The 23,098-nt window shown below is 31.8% G+C and overlaps 2 protein-coding genes across 3 annotated transcripts in view; one reads left to right on the top strand and one right to left on the bottom strand.

Annotated features, from left to right (window-relative positions):
- Positions 1-2,145: 2,145 nt before the first annotated feature.
- LOC148623083 (tetratricopeptide repeat protein 1-like) lies at positions 2,146-15,769 on the top strand. 2 transcript variants are annotated; one of them, XM_088573606.1, is made up of 6 exons: positions 2,146-2,263; positions 7,387-7,800; positions 8,352-8,525; positions 10,260-10,445; positions 12,149-12,203; positions 13,761-15,769. In XM_088573606.1, exons 2-6 carry the CDS (start codon positions 7,444-7,446, stop codon positions 13,886-13,888), a joined length of 900 nt encoding a protein of 299 aa, XP_088429732.1. In that variant the 5' UTR covers positions 2,146-2,263; positions 7,387-7,443; the 3' UTR covers positions 13,889-15,769. The 2 variants fall into 2 exon arrangements, with proteins under 2 accessions (XP_088429732.1, XP_088429731.1); XM_088573605.1 differs by having other exon boundaries at positions 2,165-2,271.
- Positions 15,770-16,696: 927 nt separating this feature from the next.
- Positions 16,697-23,098, bottom strand: part of LOC148623082 (PWWP domain-containing protein 2A-like) — a 12,538-nt gene continuing 6,136 nt past the window's right edge. The window contains exon 3 of the mRNA XM_088573596.1: positions 16,697-23,073. The gene's annotated coding sequence lies outside the window, so the exon portion shown is untranslated. The remainder of the gene's footprint in view (positions 23,074-23,098) is intronic.

Below are 23,098 nucleotides of genomic sequence, written 5' to 3'. Positions count from 1 at the left end.
GTTTTTAGTGGAGTCCGAGTTACTCATTTACTTTTGTTTCTTTGTACGTGTTATTTTGGTTATTTTATGCACTTTGTTATGTGTATCAGTTTTCCCAGTCTGGTCTTTGCCTCTGGATTTTGTTCTTTTGATTTCCGCTAGAATCTTGATTCCCTTGATTTCTGTTTTAATTCAGCATCATAAAATTCCACTCGACGGTCATTAAGGAGTTGTGGCGGATGCAGATTTGGGGGGGGGAGGGGGGGTGTCCGGGGGTAAAATTCCTTCTCTGGAAAATTTTGTCGAAAAATATCGTATAAAATTTGGGAACTTTTTTTAAATCTCTGAATCCGCCCCTGAACGGATCTTTCTAATAGTCACAAAGATGACTATTAGTCGAACGTTGGGCTATGCGTTAAAAATAGAAATAAGGTTGTTAAATATTTCTACTTATAAAACTACTTATCTTCAAAATTGAAATAACAGTTCAACCGTATATGTTATTTAAATGGAGTTGGTATTTCAGTTCAACTTTTATATCTTACCTGTAAAAAGGGTATTGCAGGATCTCAAGATTGAGAACTTCAAGTCTAAACAACCAGACTGTTCTTGTAAAAACTCTCCATTCAAATATAGTTCTTCCGGTCATGTCAGAATGGGTAATATCTTAATAACATTGTTTTGTCTGCAAGACGCATAACAACTAATGTTTTTATCGGAATTAAACGTAGAAAAAGCAGTTGTAATTAAGGATAATACTGCTACCACAATCTCCAAAAAAAGAGAGTGGAAAACAAAAATCCATATAAATAACACTTCATAGCTGGATCCGCAAAATGTAATACCAAGCCTCTATCGAAACAATTAACTCCAATATTCACAGCTGTCAAAGAGGGTCTTCAGTTTTACCACGACACGTGTTACTCCCGTGGTGGAATCAATTCAATGTGGACCCTGAAAATATTCAAAGATCTTATAGAAACCCCCAATGCTAGATTATTATCAGGGCATTTAAGCAACAGATTTTTCAATGTCAAAACCCCTATAGTAATTATTCTTCAGTAAAAAATGACTTATTTGGTATTTTCTGTTAAGCATTATCACAATTAATAATTCTGGGGTTCTTTGATGATTTTTGACAATTTTCGTAGTCAGAATGTATAAAAGAGTAATCAAGGGAACCAAGGTTATAGCGGTAATCAAAAGAATGTAATTCAGGGACAAAGACCAGACATGGAAAACAGACAATACACAACAAAGAACATAAAGTAACTAAAACAATATATACAAAGCAAACAAAAGCAAATGAGCAAAATAAAAAAAATGCAAAAAACAGGATTTTCGATTTTTCCGTTAAAAGTAAAATAAATTCAATTCTACAAGTTATTGCTCAACTAAAACGTCTCAAATTTGGTATCATTCGATAGATTTTTTAATTTTATACACAAGTAATCCACGAAAAACTAATTTTCAAGAAAGAATTTTCAAACAATGTCTAAAATATTACCCCTACCCCTAGGAAACTAGTCTCATTATCAAACAGAATTCTCATTCAGAGAGCTATTGATATAAAGATGACGCATTGTCTTTAGATAATCTTATATAATATAGTTTCGATGATTTTATACATCGCATCTATCCCAAAGAAATTGAGATAAAGGACACTACAGACACTGTGAAGCCAGCCTCATTTTTTGATCTACACTTAAAGATAGACAAAACCTACTATACGACAAATGTGATGACTTCTCATTCCGTATTGTCAATCTTCCTTTCATATGTGGCAACATCACTTTCAACACCTACGTATGGAGTTTACATATCAAACCTCATACACTATGCCGAAGCTTGCCGTAACTACGCGGATTTTTTTGTACCGTGCTAGATTTCTTACAATAAGACCTCTGTATGGAACAGCGTTGTCTTGCTTCAAGATTGGAGTAATCACAACAAAAGTTTTATGGTCGTGGATCGTTATGACATATCCATCTGCACCATGAGACCACAACCGATTCTAGACAAACCTTGGAAATTTCCCATCATTTAACATATAGAAACATAAATCAAAAGATCATTGTTTCAGGGTTAGAAAAGAACAAGCCTTTGAACTATAATCCTAGTGGCGTTGGTGTCGACAGTAGTTTTAGTCCATACAGTGTATGGTCCGACATGTCACATTTGTTTAATTTTTATACGATGACGATCTTAAAACGAAAGTGAAAATAGAAAGAACCCACATCTTTACATCAGAATCGCATTTCAGATCCAATTAATGGAGAGCTTGGTATTTAGGTTAATGATCGACGAACTACTGTAGTAGAAAATAATAGAATAATACATATTTTATTTTTCCAAATTACAGGGCTTTAAAAAGCGTCTAAATCAGAGATTTTTACATTACTTGATTTATTAACGTTTGTGTAAATAAAGTGCAATGATTGATGTAATTAGTCATTACACAGTAGTATTCATTATCATTTTAATGAGGAAGGCTGAGCACTTAGTAGGCTCTCTTTTAAATAAAATTGATTAAAAAGCAGATATTTTTTATTTTATTGGTATGTAATGGGAGAACATGATTTGACTCAGAAAATTATACTCCGCCGCCAAGGATTGAACTCTAGACTGCTCGGTGACAAGCTAGCAACAAACTGATTCAGCTAAAGAATTAATCCTTTAGCTAAGTCGATTAACTGGCTATTTAAATTTCACTACCTACTACAATGCAGGTAGGCCATCCTGTCACATTTCCCCCACCTTAAGAGTGTTCATACCACTATAAAACTAGCTCATTAGCTAACCAAACCCTGTTGGTTATTTGGTTGGGTGCCAAATGTAATGGGAGAGCATGATTTGACTCACAAAATTATACTCCGCCGCCGAGGATCGAACCCTATACCACTGGGTGACAAGCCAGCGACAAACCGATTTGACTGAAGATTTAATCCTTTAGCCAAGTCAATTAATGGCTATTTAAATCTCACTACCTACTACAATGCAGGTAGGGCATCCTGCCACAGATAAAATAGTTTGGATTCTGGGAAGATGCATGTTTTTAGATCATGTCTGAGCATTTATGTGGGTCTTTGAAATGTTATGTTTAGCAGGTGTTTTGACTACATTTCATAGCTTTAATAGAGATGTAGTGTTTTCCTTTGATGAATGTTTCCCGAGTGATCAATATGAAAACAAATTGAGACAAATTTCTATGTATACCTTTAAGAGCAAACTTTGCTTTACTTCATTGTTAAAATTATTCAGTTAAATTTCTTTTTGTATAAAGTCTAAACTGGAAAACTGTGTACTACCTTTAGACAGATGAAGTTGTTTATTACACATAAAAGCATCATATAATAATCCATCAATCAAACCTTCAGATCAATGACACTATTTTAACATTGATAAGATAATTGTAAAATAAATAAGGAATCTATCAAGTTCAGACATTACAGCTATATTGCTTGATTTTTTATTAACACCAAGAATGTATTTCATAAATCTATTTTGTGACCTCTCGGTAGTATCTTGAGAAAATACCTATTCTAGAAAAAACAGTTTTTTCTTTTCTTACACGTAACAGAATCAGTAGGAAATATTCCCAAAATTTCAGAAGCCTACAAAAGAATAGGTTTTATGGTATGATCGTACAGATGTATAAAGGTTGTAATAGTAGGATTAGAGGAAGACAAACATCTCTGTAATGTCAGAAGCATACAAAAGAATAGGTTTTATGGTATGATCGTACAGATGTATAAAGGTTGTAATACTAGGATTAGAGGAAGACAAACATCTCTGTAACTTAAAACATGCTATGACCACTGAAATGATCTTAGCTCTGCTTTGTTATATTATTGGTAGTTGTATGGGTGTTCGATCACATAATAGCAATTATTGTATTATTTCATAATTTTGCATATCTCATATTTTTCTTTGTATGTATGATTTTAGTTAATCTGTGTTCTTTGTTGTGTGTGTCTGTTTTCTATGTCTGGTCTTTGTCCCTGGATTACATTCTTTTGATTATCAGTATAACCTTGGTACCCTTGATTACTCTTTGATTACCGCTATAAACTTGGTTCCCTTGATTATTTTTTGATTACCGCTATAACCTTGGTATCCTTGATTACTCTTTCTCTATTTGAGGCCGGTTGCTTGTCTTTTGTTAATTTTTCTGCATAGGTTGATGAATATTACTGCATACAATTGTTTTTTTTTCACACTACAAAGACCTCTAACAAATGTGTGTCAAATACTGCTGACATGTGAATTTGATCACCTATAGAAGCTTAGAAAAATAGTCACTGAGGCTTAAAAAAGGACCATATGAAACGGACATTACTGTCAAATCGTTGAAATGTTTGATGTTACAGTTTATCATCATGAACTTGATGTTGCATCAATTTAATTGAAACTTCAATGAATTTACAGTCAATAATCTTGATATGAACAGAATGTATGTTTAGTCAATATCAAGATATCTATGATAAGTTGTCTTAATTCGTTTATACTGTATAAAGATTTTTTTTCGAAATGTCTGTATTTCTTAATAAAGATTTTTAGGAATTGAGATGAGGATGAGGGAATTTTAAATAAAGTATGGTAATAAACTTTACAAAAAAATCAATGAAAAATGAACAAAAACAAATCTGATATTTATCACAATCCTACACCTTTAAATCTTTGTTGAAAAAGAAAAAAACGTTCACATGGTTTTGACACCAGTACAAAAGTACCCCATGTTTGCAGGCAAACAAAAGTGGGGGAGTTTAAAGCATTAGATGTGCTTTTTAAGGGATCACAAATTTACAGACAGAGAGGGAATAAGTGAATTGAGGTAAAAAAAAACACTTTGGGAGAAAAGAAATAAGTGATAAACCTGTTTAATTCTGAAATTTTCTCTGGTATGGACATACAGTAACTCTGCTCAAATATGTTGTACGGAAACTAGTGGAAGTAATTTTGCACACATTATTCATGAGTATTTTTTCATTCATGATATATTTCACATGCCGATTGAAAACACATTCAAAGACCATAAGAAATGCACATATGCTATCTTGTCTGGAAAAAAAATTCCTATACCTTATCATATGGTATAGGGATAAATCTTTTTTCTGAGACAATTGCCTGTGATGTAATCTTATAATTTGGCTGTGTAAATTAAGGAATTTCATAGAAAATAGAAAATCAAAATAGTTGAAAACAGAAAATGGGCAGGGCTGGCCATTGGATTACAGTAAACCTACATTGATTGGCATTATCTTTTTGGGATTTAGTGTCCGGAGCTATTTTCTAATTTGATCGAGAAAAGATGGGGGACAGGGGGCATATCGGAACACAGGATTAAATCTTTAATGTGTGGAAGCTGGCCTATCATATAAATAAGTACATAAATAAATATTAATTTGTTCAAACACATTTACAATAAATGGTTATGACACAATACACAAATCCAAACATACAAAAAATGACAGTTATAATAATAACCATATTGAAAATCTGGAGTGAAGGTGCCTTAAACTAATACTTTATTTAATTGACAAGGCTAAACATTTATTTATATATTCAATTAAGGCTTTTAGAATAATCAAACAGTTACTTTTTAATATTAAAGATATATTATTTTCTGTTTTGAAAAGAAACTTTTGTCTTTGTTTTTTATATATAGTAGTAGTAGAACTTGGCATAAATATTTATAAAAAGTTCAATACATTAACTCACTCACTTGTTTCTGTGTGTGTTATATACTGGTATTCATATTTGATAGAAACCAACCATTGATAGAATTGTGTGTCTGTGTACTCTCCCAATGACATGATGTTAGGATCCAGTTTTTTAAAACTTAATAAAAAATGCAGAAAATGCTCTTGAAACCAAATTTTCCAAAATTATAAGATATTTAATTTTTTCACACTTAAATAATGTATTCCATCTTGTATGTTGTAATACTGTGATTAAGATGTTTCACACTGCTGAATCAGGATTACTTTTAACAATATTTCTGTTGATTGCAATGTCAGTGTGAGTCCTTTTGATTCCCATTCTTGTGCAAATTCTAGATTAAAATGGGGCTAACTGTTGGTGATACTTGGGGTAAATGAAAGAAAGATGGTGCATTATAATGTGCTTAATTAAACGTGAAAATTTAAGTGCAGAAGAAACAAATTTAGAAAGTATGTACACCTTTTCTTGACTTAGATATAATACAAGAAAATGGAAACTTTGACACTAAAATTTATGACAAAAAAGATGATTCTGATTTTCCTATTGTTTATTTCCCATTCCTAGATGGTGATATTTCTGATTGTTTATTTCCCATTCCCAGATGGTGATATTTCCTATTGTTAATTTCCCATTCCTAGATGGTGATATTTCCTATTGTTTATTTCCCATTCCTATATGGTGATATTTCTGAAACACCCTCATATGGTACCAGTATTTATATTTAAAAACTGGTCTTTTTTGCTTGTCTTCGTAATAAAGTGTCAGATTTCAATGAAAACAATAATATTCTTGCAGAAAAGCTTTTAGATGAGGGATATCAATATTACAAACTCTTAAAAACATTTACTAAGATTTTTTACCGTTACAAAATTTTGATACAAAAATATAATAGAACTTTCAGGTTCTTAATTAAAAATGGTATTGTTCACCTTGTTTTTTTTACAGAAATATAGTCTATAAAAAACATTCTTTCAAGCAAAATCTGATGAGAATATCAACTGCCCTTAATATTTTATTGATAAAGGATACAATTTTCATATTATTTTCAATTCTTTGAATATTGTTTTCATAAATGGAGATATTATACCACTAATTGCATCCCTAATAAAAATATTATTGCATTGCATTGAATCTTGCCTAATTAGTGCAATAACATTGTAGTGACCGATTTTTTCTAATGCTGGTAATTTTGATGGTGTTGTCATTCTTTAATAACTACTGAGTTAGCTTTCAGTAACTGTGTTCATTCTTTAAGTGAATATCTCATTTTATCTATATGTTATACGTTGAGATATTCCATGGAGAGAATAGGATGTTTTAGGGTGTGTTTGTTGTTTCAGTTCATTTAAAATTTATGTTACTTTTTAATTTGATTTTGAAGAACTGTCATTGTAATGTTACCATTGGTTTTACTTTTGTTGTCCTGGCCTTTTAGAGCTCACTTAAGGGTGTGTTTACACTTGTTGAAGACCATTTGGTGATCTCTGAAAGTATTTACTGGTACTAATTTGTATGTAGGTTATACACTAGTTTAATTTGTTACGTTTCACCATATCTGTCCTTTTTTCTGTTACTATTGGACTGATAGTGTTATACCCTGAAATGGAAAGAAAGCCCATGAAACTGTAAAACGTGGGTTCACAGAATGATTAAATCAGTAAACCATAGTCCCTCTCATTGCAGGAACCACATCTATAAGGAACTTGAAGACCATAGAATCTGTAGTAAATCGTAACTTCAATGGAGGATAACACTGAAACAAACTGTAACAACTCAAGTGAGACAAATGAATGCGATAAAAGTGGTGACATGAAGGAAGATGAAATACCTATCAATCAGAAAGATTATCTGAAAGGTAATATAACAGGGACAAACAGCAGTGAGAAAATCATTGACCGTGGTGCAATAGTAAATGAGAAAAAAACAAGTGTGAATAGAACATCCTGTAAATATCAGGAGGAGGGAGAAGATGAGTTCAAAACAGATGATGAATCATCATCAGAAGATGATTATGAATCTGCAGATGAGGGAGAGATTGACATGGATGATGAACAGTTGAGGCTTGAGGAAGACAAATTAACAGATGAAGAAAAAATAGTAAGTATATATGGATCCTTCCTTAAATCTCTCTTTGTGTTACTATATTTCACTTGTTTTCTGATTAAGGTGGTATGACTAGCACTGTACACAAACTCAACTTTTTTGACACTACCCCAAGGATATGGTTTTAGCCCAGTTTCATGATTGCAAAATATAATATCAATTACAACTTTAGTACATGTATTGGTTTACATTTAAAGAAGTCTTGATTAATGCCCAAATATAATGGGCTGTAATTGGCTGTAAAATTATGATCAGACTAATAAAGTATGTCCAAAATTAGGAGTTAAAAGTCAGATAAATCTACAAGAAATGTTAATAACATTATTTTCTTCAGGATTATTTAAAATCTCTTTGGAAAAGAATTTCTACATTTTTTGTTAAATGAACATTGTAAAAGTAAAGTGAATAAGGATATAAATTATGCTAAATTATTCACACAATGTCTAATACATACATTTTGTATCTTTCTTGAACTTCTTGGTGAGGTTCATTATTAAATATAAAAAATGCAATAAGTAAATCATTACTCCCTGATATCTTTTTAGCTAAAAAAGGAACAAGCTCAGAAATACAAGGATGAAGGGAACAAGGTGTTTAAAGAGAAGTTTTACAAAGAAGCAGTGAAATACTACAGTAGAGCTATACACAATTGTCCATTTTCCTTCTTCAAAGAAAGATCAATCATGTACTCAAATAGGGCAGCCTGTAAACTTCACATGGTGGGTGTTAATTACCAATACTGATGGAAAATTGCTTTGTGAAGATAATGTCAAGACAACATAGATTTAAAAGCCATGATTATAATTACTGACCTTATTCTTCAACTTATACTTAGTTGTACCAAAATATATGTCTTATAAGGGAGCAATCATTTGATTTTTATGGGGAGGGGGGCTACTAGAATCAAATTTTCTTTCCTGCCCTTTTATTTTCAGAAATTTTAGGTCCTGTCTTTTTTTTTCATCAGTGCAAAGCAGCTATTTTTTTTTAATATAAACAAAAACTATTAGGACAAGGAAAGATTCTGCCTTTTTATGTTTTTTTCTTATGGCCTGTCCTGACTGTTTATTTCTTGAAAATTTCAATCCTGCTTTTTATTTCGAATTTGATCCTGCCCCCTCTCCCTAAAAATCAAATGGTAGTTCCTTAAAGATACACAATTCAAAAACATACATTGTACGTTTGAATGAAAATGACGCAAGACTACAATAACAGAAATGTCTTATATATGACACTGCAGTTGGTTTTTGTGATCTGTTTAGAATTTAAAATTGTGGCATGTTGTTGTATCCACTATCAGTATGTATAATGAGAAAAATGTTGATACTTAGTCTTTTACAAAGATTTGTATAAAAGATAGAATTTGAACTTCATTTAAAGTTGCAATGCATGCAAACAAATATAGAAAGTTCGAGATTTTTACTTTATAGATTTAACCCACCACTTAATTGCATGTCCTTCCTTTGGTTCATCCGTACTTGCTTCTTTCATTCTTAGCTGAGGGATGCCTATCTTTTATCCATTACTCCTCCTATAACACTGAATAACACAGAATCAATCTTTATTATATATTCCCACTGATCACCCCCTTTTTTAAAGATTTTGATTCAAAGAAACTTGGAGGTCAAGAGTAATTATGTAAATCTTTTTTGAGGAATTGTGTTTGGCTTTATTTTTTAAAATAAATATACATGTATCTGTTACAGAATATAACTTAAAATTTATAAACATGCAGTTTTGACAAATTTTGTGCTGAAAAAAATGACATTTGATTTTTTTACTCATTTGCCTTACCTGATAAAATGATTTTATTATGTATTTAATGATGTCATAATATACTTACATGTATGATGAAAACATTGGTAAATTACATTATTATCTAATAAACTTCGTTTAAACATTAATAAAATATTTAAGTACTCCATGCTAGTAATTTTCCAAATTACACCGCAAGTGAACCATATATGCCTTAAATACTAATAAATAAACAAATACTATGTAGGTTCCATCTCGATAACTTAAATATAACTTCAGTAATGGCTTCTTGGTACAACGTGTACCTACACAGAACTTGGTCACTGGCCTACTCGATACGTTTAAAATCATGCGCACTGCTTTTATACCTTGTTAGACTAATCACTCATAATTCAACCATATTCAAATAAAGTGCGAAAATTATTCCACGATCGACCATACTTAAATATATATCTTTCCCTTGACATAAAATAATGCATTTTAAGTTTTGTTATTTCTTAATTTCTATATATAAATAAACCTGAACTGTATAAGATTATATAGATTAACCCTTTGTTTACATTGCTATTACAGTATTTATATCTTCCATTTATTTTTTAAGAAACTTTTTTAATTAATTTAGTGAATTAATTGTAGACAAAACATTTTGCCCAAATACTGCAGTAAATAATTTATAATTTTTATATATTTATACACAGGAAAAATTTGAGGAGGCTATTAAAGACTGTAGTAAAGCTATAGAGTTACACCCACATTATCTGAAAGCCATACTTAGAAGGGCAGAGTTGTATGAGAAAACAGAAAAATTAGAAGAGGCATTGGCAGATTATCAAAGAGTTGTAGAACTTGATCCTAGTCAGCATGTAGCAAGACAAGCTTGTTTGGTTTGTATTCCATCTTAACAAAGTTTTGATCTATGAGTCTGTCTTGTGGTCCATCTATCAGGCTTCAGGTTAAACCTTGTTTTGGTGGTAGGTAGATATCTTAATATTTTAAAATTATTTAAGGCTGCCATCATACTAAATAGTTTAGTTTTGAATTAGAAAATCAAAAAATGAATGTGTCTGGATTTTCAGTAAACAATGGTACTGAATTATTTGTGTGGTGAGCCCCTTACATGATGGCAAAGGAACAATGAACATAGAATTATGTTTCAATGACCACATCTCTTATAATCAACTCACATCCACCACTACATCCAACTGGTGATGGTCCACCACTACATCCAGTTGGTGATGGTCCATCGCTACATCCAGTTGGTGATGGTCCACCACTACATCCAGTTGGTGAATGTCCACTACTACATCCAGTTGGTGATGGTCCACCACTACATCTCGTTGGTGATAGTCCACTACTACATCCAGTTGGTGATGGTCCACCACTACATCCAGTTGGTGATGGTCCACCAATACATCCAGTTGGTGAATGTCCACCACTACATCCAGTTAGTGATGGTCCACCGCTACATCCAGTTGGTGAAAGTGCATGGCTACATCCAGTTGGTGATGGTTTACCACTACATTCAGTTGGTGATGGTCCACTGCTTCATCCAAATGGTGATGGTCCACCACTACATCCAGATGGTGATAGTCCATGGCTACATCCAGTTGGTGATGGTTTACCACTACATTCAGTTGGTGATGGTCCACCACTACATCCAGTTGGTGATAGTCCATGGCTACATCCAGTTGGTGATGGTCCACCACTACATCCAGTTGGTGATGGTCCACTGCTTCATCCAGTTGGTGATGGTCCACCGCTACATCCAGATGGTGATAGTCCATGGCTACATCCAGTTGGTGATGGTTTACCACTACATTCAGTTGGTGATGGTCCACCACTACATCCAGTTGGTGATAGTCCATGGCTACATCCAGTTGGTGATGGTCCACCACTACATCCAGTTGGTGATGGTCCACCACTACATCCAGTTGGTGAATGTCCACCACTACATCCAATTGGTGAATGTCCACCGCTACATCCAGTTGGTGATAGTCCATGGCTACATCCAGTTGGTGATGGTCCACCACTACATCCAGTTGGTGATGGTCCACTACTACATCCAGTTGGTGATGGTCCACTGCTTCATCCAGTTGGTGACAGTCCATGGCTACATCCAGTTGGTGAATGTCCACCGCTACATCCAGTTGGTGATGGTCCACCGCTACATCCAGATGGTGATAGTCCATGGCTACATCCAGTTTGTGATGGTCCGCCACTACATCCAGTTGGTGATGGTCCACCACTACATCGAGTTGGTGATAGTCCATGGCTAAATCCAGTTGTTGATGGTCCACCACTACATCCAGTTGGTGATGGTCCACCACTACATCGAGTTGGTGATAGTCCATGGCTACATCCAGTTGGTGAATGTCCACCGCTACATCCAGTTGGTGATGGTCCACCACATCCAGTTGGTGATAGTCCATGGCTACATCCAGTTGGTGATTGTCATAATTAAATAATAAGGGCTCACACATAACTAGAAATGTTTTCTACAATATGTTAAAAATAGAAATAGCATGATAAAAATTAGTAAAATGTACATATTTAATTTTAGTTTATTTTATATTTGATGATATTCCAGAGATTACCTGATCAAATAAAAGAGAAGAATGAGAAGTTAAAAGAAGAAATGATGGGTGAGTTAAGAAAATACTGTCAGGTATCTTACAATGTGCATATAGTATTGAGTGAATGCAAACATAGTGAAAATATTTATCTTTTTTTTATAGAAGAATAGTGCAGATTATAATTTGCTTTTTTCATATTTCAAACATTCAAAAAAAACATTTACTTTGTTTCCAAGATTCCTTGCTTGACAATATGTGATCAGATTATATTTTTCTATTGATATAAAAATAAGGAAATTATTGTGATGCAGAATACCTTTCACATTATTTATATGTATGTAACTAGTTTTTAAAAGATAAAATACAGTCAATCCTTATTAGTATACTACAAATTTAAGGTATTGTGATTCTTTCAGAGACTTAATTGTATGAATTTATCAGTTTAAACCTTTTTTTCTGTATATTTTTTATTTTTGATTGTTAGTGTGTCTTTCTTTCAAGCTTTGCATGTACTACTTCCAGAATTCTCAAAATCTCCTTTGTGCCCTAGCTAGGCTTTGTTGCAAAATGTTAAACAAGTTCAGCCAGCATTATCTCCATCACCAGCATTCTTGTTCTGGTGCAGAGGGTAAACTACAAGTAAGGACTTATTCAGTTTATGAAATATATGAAAGTTTTCTAAGTGAATTTGGCTATATGACTGTAGTAACTATTGTGGTCACAGCTTTCCATGAGGAGGTCCATCCTTTCCCTGGAATGTGGAATTCTGACAGAATTGATCCAAGCCTTGGGTAAAATCAGATGCCTATAAAGCTTACATTGATACCTGCTTTTCTCACCAGGAACAAGTTATGAGTAGGATAGCATCAGCCCTACTTCTACTAACCTCTACATTTTGGGGGAAGTTTGGAGTACCACAGATTTTCAGTCATTTCTACTTTGTTTATGTAATTAAATTGTACGTAATTAAGCATTAAACTGTTTTTCTTTTCTTAAATCATTTTTAAGTCTTACCTGAGACCCCTATATCCAATAAGGTACAAAATATATTTTAATCAGTTTAGGGTTCAGATACTAGTGCCGACTGAGTAAGCCATTAACTAGTTGCATCCTTTTTATTCTTGGAGCAGGCTCCTTATACACAGGTAGATATGCCAATTGCACTGATGTCCCATATTACCTTTTATTGACTAATGTTTGAATATTAGCCTAAATATGATCAAATTGCCAATGCAATACAAAATACAAAAGTGTGCCAATACGGTATTTAGCCATCCAATACAGGATTTAGCTGTCCAATACCGGATTTAGCCGTCCAATGTGGCTTTTACCCATCCAGTACGTCACATTGGCCTGATTAAATCCATATTGGCCTAGGCTAATATGAAGTATTAGACTAGTTAGTCAATAAAGGTATAATTGTGTAAGGTTTTCCATATTGGCCAAGTTATTGGTCTTTGGCTAGCAATATTGGATATCTGCAATGTCTCAGTCCAATATGTATAGCCTTGGACCAATAACTAAACCAATGTGAAAGACCTTATGCAATAATGCTACAAAACTGCGTTATGTGACACTTTGGTTTAATATGTTGGTTTCCTCAAAATCAGATTTGTTACTTTTCAGGTAAATTGAAAGATCTAGGAAATATGGTACTAAAACCATTTGGTCTGTCTACAAACAATTTCAAATTTCAACAAGACCCCAAAACCGGAGGATATTCAGTGAACTTTCAACAGAATCCTGAATCATGATATTGTCTATATACAAACCAAGATGATTGTAAAGCATGGATGTGGGATACATATACTGTAAATGATATTGTATTTATGTATGCTTTCTGATGATTGTCATTTATTTATATTTATATGAACCAGTAATTGATTATATTACTTTTTTGGATTTGTCCTTTCTCCTGACTCACTGATAATTTTTGCTCATCACATTAGAAAGAGCCAGACTTGGAATCATCATGAGAAATAAAATACACACATGCTGATTTCAATTTTACTGGTAAAATCAATCCTGTAACTAACAAAATAGTGATATTGAATTGAATTTTCCTTGCATAATCAGAATCAATCTCATGGAGATACTTAATGGGAATTTATGATAACCTATAAGACCAATTTTAACATGTTTTTTCTACATCCTAGTAAATCCACTAACATATGCACTTTAGTAAAAAATTGGGAGGCTATCTATCTTACTAAGTTGCAATTAAAATAACAAAGTTACTAATTCTTTTCTTCCCTTTTTTGAAATTAGTTGCCTTTTTCCTTATTATACAATGTTTAAAGCTTAAGTAACTCTTAGGAATTTCTGAATATTTACTGACCTATAAAGTGAAAATTGTTCAAAATGTGAGTCAGAATTGTCTCCCTTGGTCGGACTTCATAGAAGTATCAATGTCTATGAAGCACAAACATTTTCTGTTCCTTGATGTACTTTTACACAGAAAGAGCATAGGTTCCATTTCCTCAAAACATTTAAAGAGATTATTCTTGCATCCAAAGATGTGCAAAAACAAAACTTCTAACTACACTAGGCATACCTTCATTGTCCATCTACAACATAAACACTACATATTTTATGCTTTTAAGCATCAATGTTTTATTGCTGTCAATTTGTTCAGACTTGCTAGAAGGTATATGGGTCTGTCCTAAAAGTTTTACATAAACACTGCAGGAATTTTTCTCATAAACATTCCTATATATACATGCTCCCAGTCTGAGTTGCTCGTTTACTTTTTTACATTATGTTATTTTGGTTACTTTATGTCCTTTGTTGTGTGTTTCTGTTTTCCATGTCCGGTCTTTGTCTCTGGATTTCATTCTTTTGATTTCCGCTAGAATCCTGGTTCCCTCGATTACTCTATAGCTATATTGAAAACTATTTTTTTGATGCACAAAATATTACTAAAATCAGATATTAGTGTAGAGCCGATTATTTTTGTGGGAATAGTATGCAAAAAATTTGAGAATTTCCAATTTTAGGGCTAGAGTAAGTGTTTTGTGGAATTATTTTTTTGATATTTCAGACAGACTGCTAACATATGGTAAAATTGACATCCTGCAAAAATTACCAGTATGCAGTATGGCCTGAGGAACAAACTTATGGTGGTCTTGGGTTGGTCAACCACTGTTCAAATATTGAATGGAATGTACAAGTCTGTTGAAAAGATAGACAGTTAAATAATTTTTGAAAGTCCACAAAGCATATTAATTGTTAAACGTTTTAAGTTAAGGATAACACTACAAATTAACTCAAATGTATAAAGTTTACTCACAGAGCTAGAATTTATAAAAAGCTAGACATAACAGATATACTTGTTAATTATTTGTAATAAAATATCCTCTACTATTTCAATTTTGTTGGAAAAATCAGACTAAATAAATAAATGTTTTTCTTAAAACATCTGGGGGATGGTTCATTTAAATATTAAGTTATTTGTTTAAATTTACAAAACTCCCCGGTATACCCCGGTAATCAAATAACTAACAATGTCATTTGCTATTTGTTTAATTGTAAATGTCCAACTCTGACTTGGAAGGCCATTCTAGTTACTACTGGATGATTGAATGAAAGTTATTGCTTTTGAAAATGTGAACAATAAATTTATTTTAATGCAATAATTTGTCTAGTGTTTTTAGTCCCGAGGTTAGGTTTGCACTCTGTCCATCAATCAATCAATCCATACGTGGATCACAACAACTTACAATCACAATAAATTATGACATGTAATAAATGCAATGGTTCTTAGCCAATGAAAAACAAACTTTCCAGTATATTTAGCCAAGGTGGACTCAAAACCCAGACTGTGTAGGATGGTTTCTGCACACTATATCTCAAATTATTGCATCAAATTGCACTTACAAAATAGTTTTGACAAATAGTGACCCAAATAGGCTTCTGTACATTTCCTTTTTAATCAAGATAAAACAATGAAAAAGCACTGAATACCCAAAGACAATAAATAAAATGAAATAATTCTGATTATTTTTTTTTCTTTATTATAATAATATTAAATGTCCACCATTTCACATTTCAGTTTTTTTCTATCTTCATACAGTCTTTTCTTTAAAAATAAAACTCATTTAAGGTAGGCAGTACAGAATATCTTCTGTAAATTATTTACACTATATTAAAACTTGTCCTGGTAGGAACAACCAACCTTAGGTACAAAATGCCACATTAAATCTGAAATCACTCTCACCTATAATAATGTGGCAAATTTGAGTATTCCAATTTAACCTGTGTTCCACACATTAATTTGAAAAGCATAGTGCCGATTTGCTTGAAATATTTCTTGCGTGTTAAATTTATGGCATAATTCTTTTAGGGCTGGTTTGAAGGGATCACATTAATGGCTTGAAAAAAGTCAAATATAAGATTTTTACATTTTTGTTCAAATGACACTGAAATAAGAAAAAATCTGTCAATATAAGTTCAAAGTATTTTTGTCTATATAAAACAGAGCTATTTATGTATCAAAAATAAAAAAAATTGAGGTTAAATTGAGGTTGTAATGGAGCCTTATATGGCTTTCAGTTCATCATCTATGAAGTCAATAACAGTGTCAGTCTAGTTTATTATTTAGGATATGACTAGATAAACACAATTTGTGAATATAACATTGCTAAATAATCTCAAAACACTCAAATATCAACTAAATTTGAATATCAACATATTCTTACCCATGATGGTCATGAATACCACACCCTTAAAAATACACCAATATACAAGATATATATATAATATTTGCCAATAAAGTTATGCTGAAATATATACTATATATGTTCCACCTTTTTGGTGATATAACCAGACACTTTGTTTCAGATTTTTTGGTGCTATAACCAGACACTTTGTTTCAGATTTTTTGTACCATATGTACAAATCAATTTAAATGGCAAGTAACTGTGGTTAAAAGTCATATACATGTGCATCAGAAACAAATCAACCTGGAAGACCAAGAAAAACAAAAGGGACATTCCTTTCATGACCACTCCTTTTTGCTCAACAACCATTATTTCTGCCTGATTTGTTAAATTGATTAAAAAATGTAATACTCAGAATTACACATTTTGGATCTACTGGTTAAAAATATCAAAAAGAAAGCCAGGAAAATATTTCTGGCTTTTGATGCATTCATGATTATGGTCATCACTACCAAAGTCAATCAAACCCGACTTTTGTGGTATGTATTAAACATTGATAAAAAACTTAACCAAGAGCAACAAACAATTATTCAAGTTATTAAAGTAAAATAAGTGTCTACAGACGACATGTACAATGAGGACAACAGAGATTGCCATACCAACATACAACTCCATTTTTTTGTGTTTTGTATTCATATTAAATATTTTACCAAGATCATAAGAAAGTCAGTTCATTCATGTTTATTACCAGTATTCCTTTATCCTGCAGTGAGAAATAGAAATTAAAATTAAAAAAAAACTCTCCTTAGTCAGTAATTAACATGCAAATAAAATCAAAATAAAAACTATAATATGACAAATAAACAAACATTAGCATTCATTTCTCATTCTCCAACCAAAAAAAAACACAATAACATTTTCATAAGGTTTTTAATTATATAACACATACATAAAAAATCATCAGCACTCTCATCAAATAATTTTAATTAGATTTTTCTCAAACCTGCAGGGCCTGGTTTTAGAAAAATTGTTGTTTAGGATAAACATCATCATCTAAGGTATACCTTCTCTCAGAAATAGTCTGTGATAATCATTTTTATATGTTCTATGCAAATTTTAGTAGCTTGGTCAGTTTGGCAGTAGCAAAACCATGAACAATTAAGGCAACTGTAGACACTACATTCAAGCTTGAAACACCTCTGTCAGAATTGGGATTGTGATAAAATTGTACACACAGCACAAGTTTCCGGGACAGACAGATTAAAAAAATTTAAATCCGACATTTTTTCATTATGGACCAAAATCCAAAATTTCAATACATACATGGTTCCATTCTACACATTTAAGTACATGTACTACCAAGAATTTAATCTTGTTGAAATCAAATCATGACCTTCATGAGGATCACACAGAAAAAAGGGCACAAAATAAAAAATCTGATAACATGACAAGCGTCAGAATATAGGAAAACTCCAAGAATCCCATTTTAATGAAATCAAAAATTAGTTTTGGACCATGTGGTTAGAAGAATAAGCCAAAACTGTCTTTTCCATTTAAAAAACCTCTTTCAATAATTAACATCAACACTGAATTAAATTTTAAAAAAAGTAATCAAATTACTCACCTGGTTAAATTTTTGCCTTTCAATGGCAACAACTCTAACAAGGAGTTGTCCTACAATTTTGACTCGATAAAGACTTTGGTATTACTTTTCAAAAGGATCATTTTCATCGTTTGAAAGTTTCTATCTATTATAGTTTTTAAGATATTGGCTTAAAACTGCTATCCACATAATTTTTTGCCTTTCAAGGGCAATAACTCTAACAATGTCTTGTTAGACTTTGATCCCTGGAGTCTTTTGTAGGCATTATAATAAGGATCATTTCGGCAATTGAAAGAATTTGGCTAAACAAACGAACGGTTTTGGAGATGCACGAGAAAAACTACTGACTGACCTCTTTGTTCTATTTTAAGTAACATGTTTTTTGACCGATTAAAATATCCCCACAACAGATCTATGCAGTATACACCAAGGAATATTCATATTAAGTTTGGTTCTTATTGGTCAGATAGTTTTAGAGGAGATCATTTTTGAAAGAAATAACATTAAAAATAGGGATAAAACATCAAAAGGGCAACAACTCAAACATGGCTTCACAAATTTACGCAAAAATTTGACCAGATATAGATCTCATCATGCTGAACACTTTAACCCATGTTAGAGTTTGGCTAACCTAATGGTTTTGGAGATATATGCGAAAAACCTACTATCTGACCCCTATGTTTTGTTTTTAGTAACAGCAACCATGTTTTTCAATGGATCAAAAATCCCCACATCTGTTCTATTCAGGATACCCCAAGCAACATTCATACCACAAAAAGGAAAGACACCAAGTGAGCTAAAAATGAGCTCCTTTATCCTTTCTTTCTCACAGTAACTAAGACAGATTACTGGGTCATCACAGATACTCCCTCATTTCAAATTGAACAAGGCCATAACTCCTAAATGGTAAATGTAATAACCATCATAATCAAACTTGACACTGCACTGTGTTAAAATATGAAGAGATTTGGTCAAAATATGGTTCCATAAATATCACTCAGAAACTAAGGTGTAATAGATGAATGGAAGAATAGACATAAAAATCATTTTAATGCCACTGTCAAGGGGTATAAACACAAATAGGTAAGAAACTACATTCCATTGTTGACCTTTGACATGATTGTGACTAGAAAATCTTGAATTCCATACTGTAAAGGTACAAGTTTTAAACCATATGATTGTAATACACTTGTAGTAAGTATTAACTGGACTTCAAATATTATATTTCATATTTCTAAAATAATTTAAAAACATATCTGTTAAATGCATACATGGTATACAAGTGCAACCATAATATAGTATACATACATGTACATGTATATTATAGCGATATTTATTACAAGAATAATGACTACTAAATGGAACATCTGAAGTCTTGAGTTTTATATCATACGAAGACAGATGGTTTTAGAATTGTGTCTCTATAATACATCAACATTGTAGGCAGTTGTTTCAACAATATACATGTTATTATTTTTAATCAGATACATGAATACCAACTTAAATGCCAAATACATAATCTGAACTAAAAAACAATATTCAAAATGTATCACAATGTTGAGAAAAACAAATTCAGGGTCTAATCTAGAGGGATAAATGAGCAAAAACTTCTCCTTGTTTGTGCTTACTTCTCCCATTCTTCTTTGACAGGAAGAAGTTTTTGTAATAGATTACACAGACAAAAAAATCAATATATGTACTGTTATTTTCTAACAAAATTTACTATAACTTCTCCTGGTCATTGATGTGTAGGCCCTGTGACATGTATACAATATATCATTGTAAACAAATCTTCTTGCATTGGTATATGTCAGCTCCCATTTTCATTTAATTATTGAAAACCATACATGAGGTAAAATGTTTTATTACACAAATTTCCATGACTGCCTTACTGAATTAAGCTTGTTCTGTTTTGATTGAGGTGGTACAGTAATGTACATGATATGAATATTTCTCTATACTACAAAGCTATAACTACTTACTGGCAATTGGAGAATTTTTATGGCATCTTTTTTGCAGTTTCCATGATCAAGCAACTTTTGTGCATTTCTTAGTTCAGTACTATTCCTAATACCAAATTATAATGTTCTTCTAAAAAACCTTTATATTATGAAAATTTCAGGTCTTATTGCAAATTACATGCTTGTGACAGTAATATAAGATTAGGCTGGTAGAATTTAAGGTAGGTACATACATCACATTCTGTTTATCTTTCATATTTGTATAGAAATAAGTAAATAGTACTTGATGATAAACCTTCATCATCATTCCTATTCATAAACCTGTGACATTCAACTATAAAAGGCAATATTACAATCATTTATTCGAAAAATAAGAAAATTTAAAGAATTCAAATATATTAGGTATGATCTATCTTAACAGAAAATTACAAAAATGTAACACTTAAATACAGATCATCTGAAGTAATCATTAGAAAAAAATCTTTCACAATCACGGTTTAAATCAAAATTAGCTTTAATGTTAAACAATTTTAACAGTTGAGGACCATGGACACAAGAAAGTCAAAATAAAATAAAGTACCAGTATGTACCAAGATTCTATTTAAAATTTTTGATGACATAAAATCAATCGAGGAATTATCACAATATAGACAATATCACCCAGCTTCATTTCCCTATTTCAATCTTAATTATTTTTTTTTTCAAAAAACTCTTGTGCTATAATTACTTCATTATTTACTTCCTTACCCAAATCCTCAAAACTTCATTACTAGGATTTCTTTAGTATTACTGGCATGTGCAAAGGAAATTGGAACTAATATCTACCAATACAAAAGAATTCTAGAAATGGCATATTTAATGTAAAATGATAGAAAACAAGTAGTGCTATTAAGATATGCTGAATATTTTAGTTATGAAATCCCATACTTTTTGGAAGCCAGAATGATTATCTACTTAATATCAAATTAAATTCACCTCAAGCATTGAAGTATGACACAGTTTGACACCTATACTGAGATACAGGTTTACTATAACACCCAAAATATGCACCAATCAAACCACTTTACACAAAATAGTTTAATGTCTTTACAGAGGAACAAACAGTGTGGCTGTTGCTTTTAATACATTTATGACTGATTACATTGGAAAAGTACAAAGGTGCCAAGACCGATTTCAAGACTTTTGTCAATCAAAATAACAATGAAGTATTTTCATATATATACCGGTAAATACATTGACATTTATCAAGTTAAAATTTCCACTCGTTTTATTATCTGCATTTCCTGTGTATAATATAAAAGACTATGATCATGACAATTTTTTATTGAAACGGACAAAAACCTTATTGTTATAGACTTTCCCCCTAATATCATTGAACTCAAACAATTTATACCTAGTCAAAATAATCTTAGGTTGAACCCAGTAAATAAAATGCTATTATAGACAACAACCCGTAAAAAAATCCATTAATGAAATTGCTTCTTTAAGCAATGTAATGTATCTAGATTTTAATTCAAGAACAAGCAATGGTTTTGTTAATTAATCTATAGTCTTAAAATTAGGAAAATCCTAAACCATTCTTTTATTAATATTAAGGAAATCTAGAGGCTCTAAAGAGCCTGAATCACTCACCTGTCTCAATAAGCAACATTCATTTTTGTAAAAGTGGCCACACTTTCTCTTGGATCAAAATTCCTAATGCTCATACCTAAGGAACAATCATATCAATTTTCATTCAATTCTGTCTACCAGTGGTTATTTCTGAAGAAATTTTATTTTTGAAGTAATAATATTAAAAAACAGCAAAAAAATTGAAAAAGGGCAATAACTCCAACATGCCTTAACAGATTAACACAAAAATTTGACCACAGATAGATCTCAAGAAGCCTAACATTTATATCCAGTCAGATTTGGGAGATACATGTGAGAAACATCTGTCTCACCCCTATGTTCTAATTTAAGTAATGACGGCCATGTTTTTGAGAGATCAAAAATCCATACACCCACTTTTGTGCAAGACATCCTAAGAAACAATCGTGCCAAGTTTCATTGAATTCTCTTCATTAGATTAAAAAAGATGTTTGAAAAATTTACAGACAATGACCAACACCAAGTGATGGCAATAACTGACTGGGCCTTTTAGGCTAAGTCATCTTAATGATTCACACACAAAACCATTAATTAATAATTTCAAAAAATTGAAGTTCTTTTTTAGAAATATTCACTTCTTCATATGTTAAATGATAGCAGTATTCAAAACAAATTTTAAACTTATACTTAAGAGCCATTATTCATATAAATTTTTAAGTAAAATAATGCTGCCTATGATATCCCCTTATTTGATCCAAATTTGACAACATAGTATAAAAACCAAAGATTTCAACAATAAAAAGAAAATCATGATAAAACTTGAACAATAACTTATATTTTGATAGACATAACACTTTATCTTTCAATCAGATTATTTGACCACCATTACAGTGAAGAACTAATGAAAGAATTTTTATAAGGACATTATCCCAATCTACAACTATGTTTTTATCAAAAGTAATGTTGATGACAGGATGCTAGTAAGTAGCACTAGATCATTAATGACTTGAGCAAATCAAAATGAAGTGTCAGGAACAAACTCTTCAAATGTTGATGGTTGAACGAAACGTTCTTTTCCAGAGGCACCAATGCTGTTTGTCTGGAATCCTGAGTATCAATAATTACCACTACCTGAAATTAATAGTATCAACT

Source organism: Perna viridis, chromosome 3 (assembly GCF_037379345.1).
Source record: "Perna viridis isolate PV_CMFRI_1.1 ecotype Kerala chromosome 3, ASM3737934v1, whole genome shotgun sequence".
NCBI lineage: Eukaryota > Metazoa > Mollusca > Bivalvia > Mytilida > Mytilidae > Perna > Perna viridis.
The sequence above is the reverse complement of the archived record's forward strand: the minus strand, read 5'-3'. Positions and strand labels throughout refer to the sequence as shown.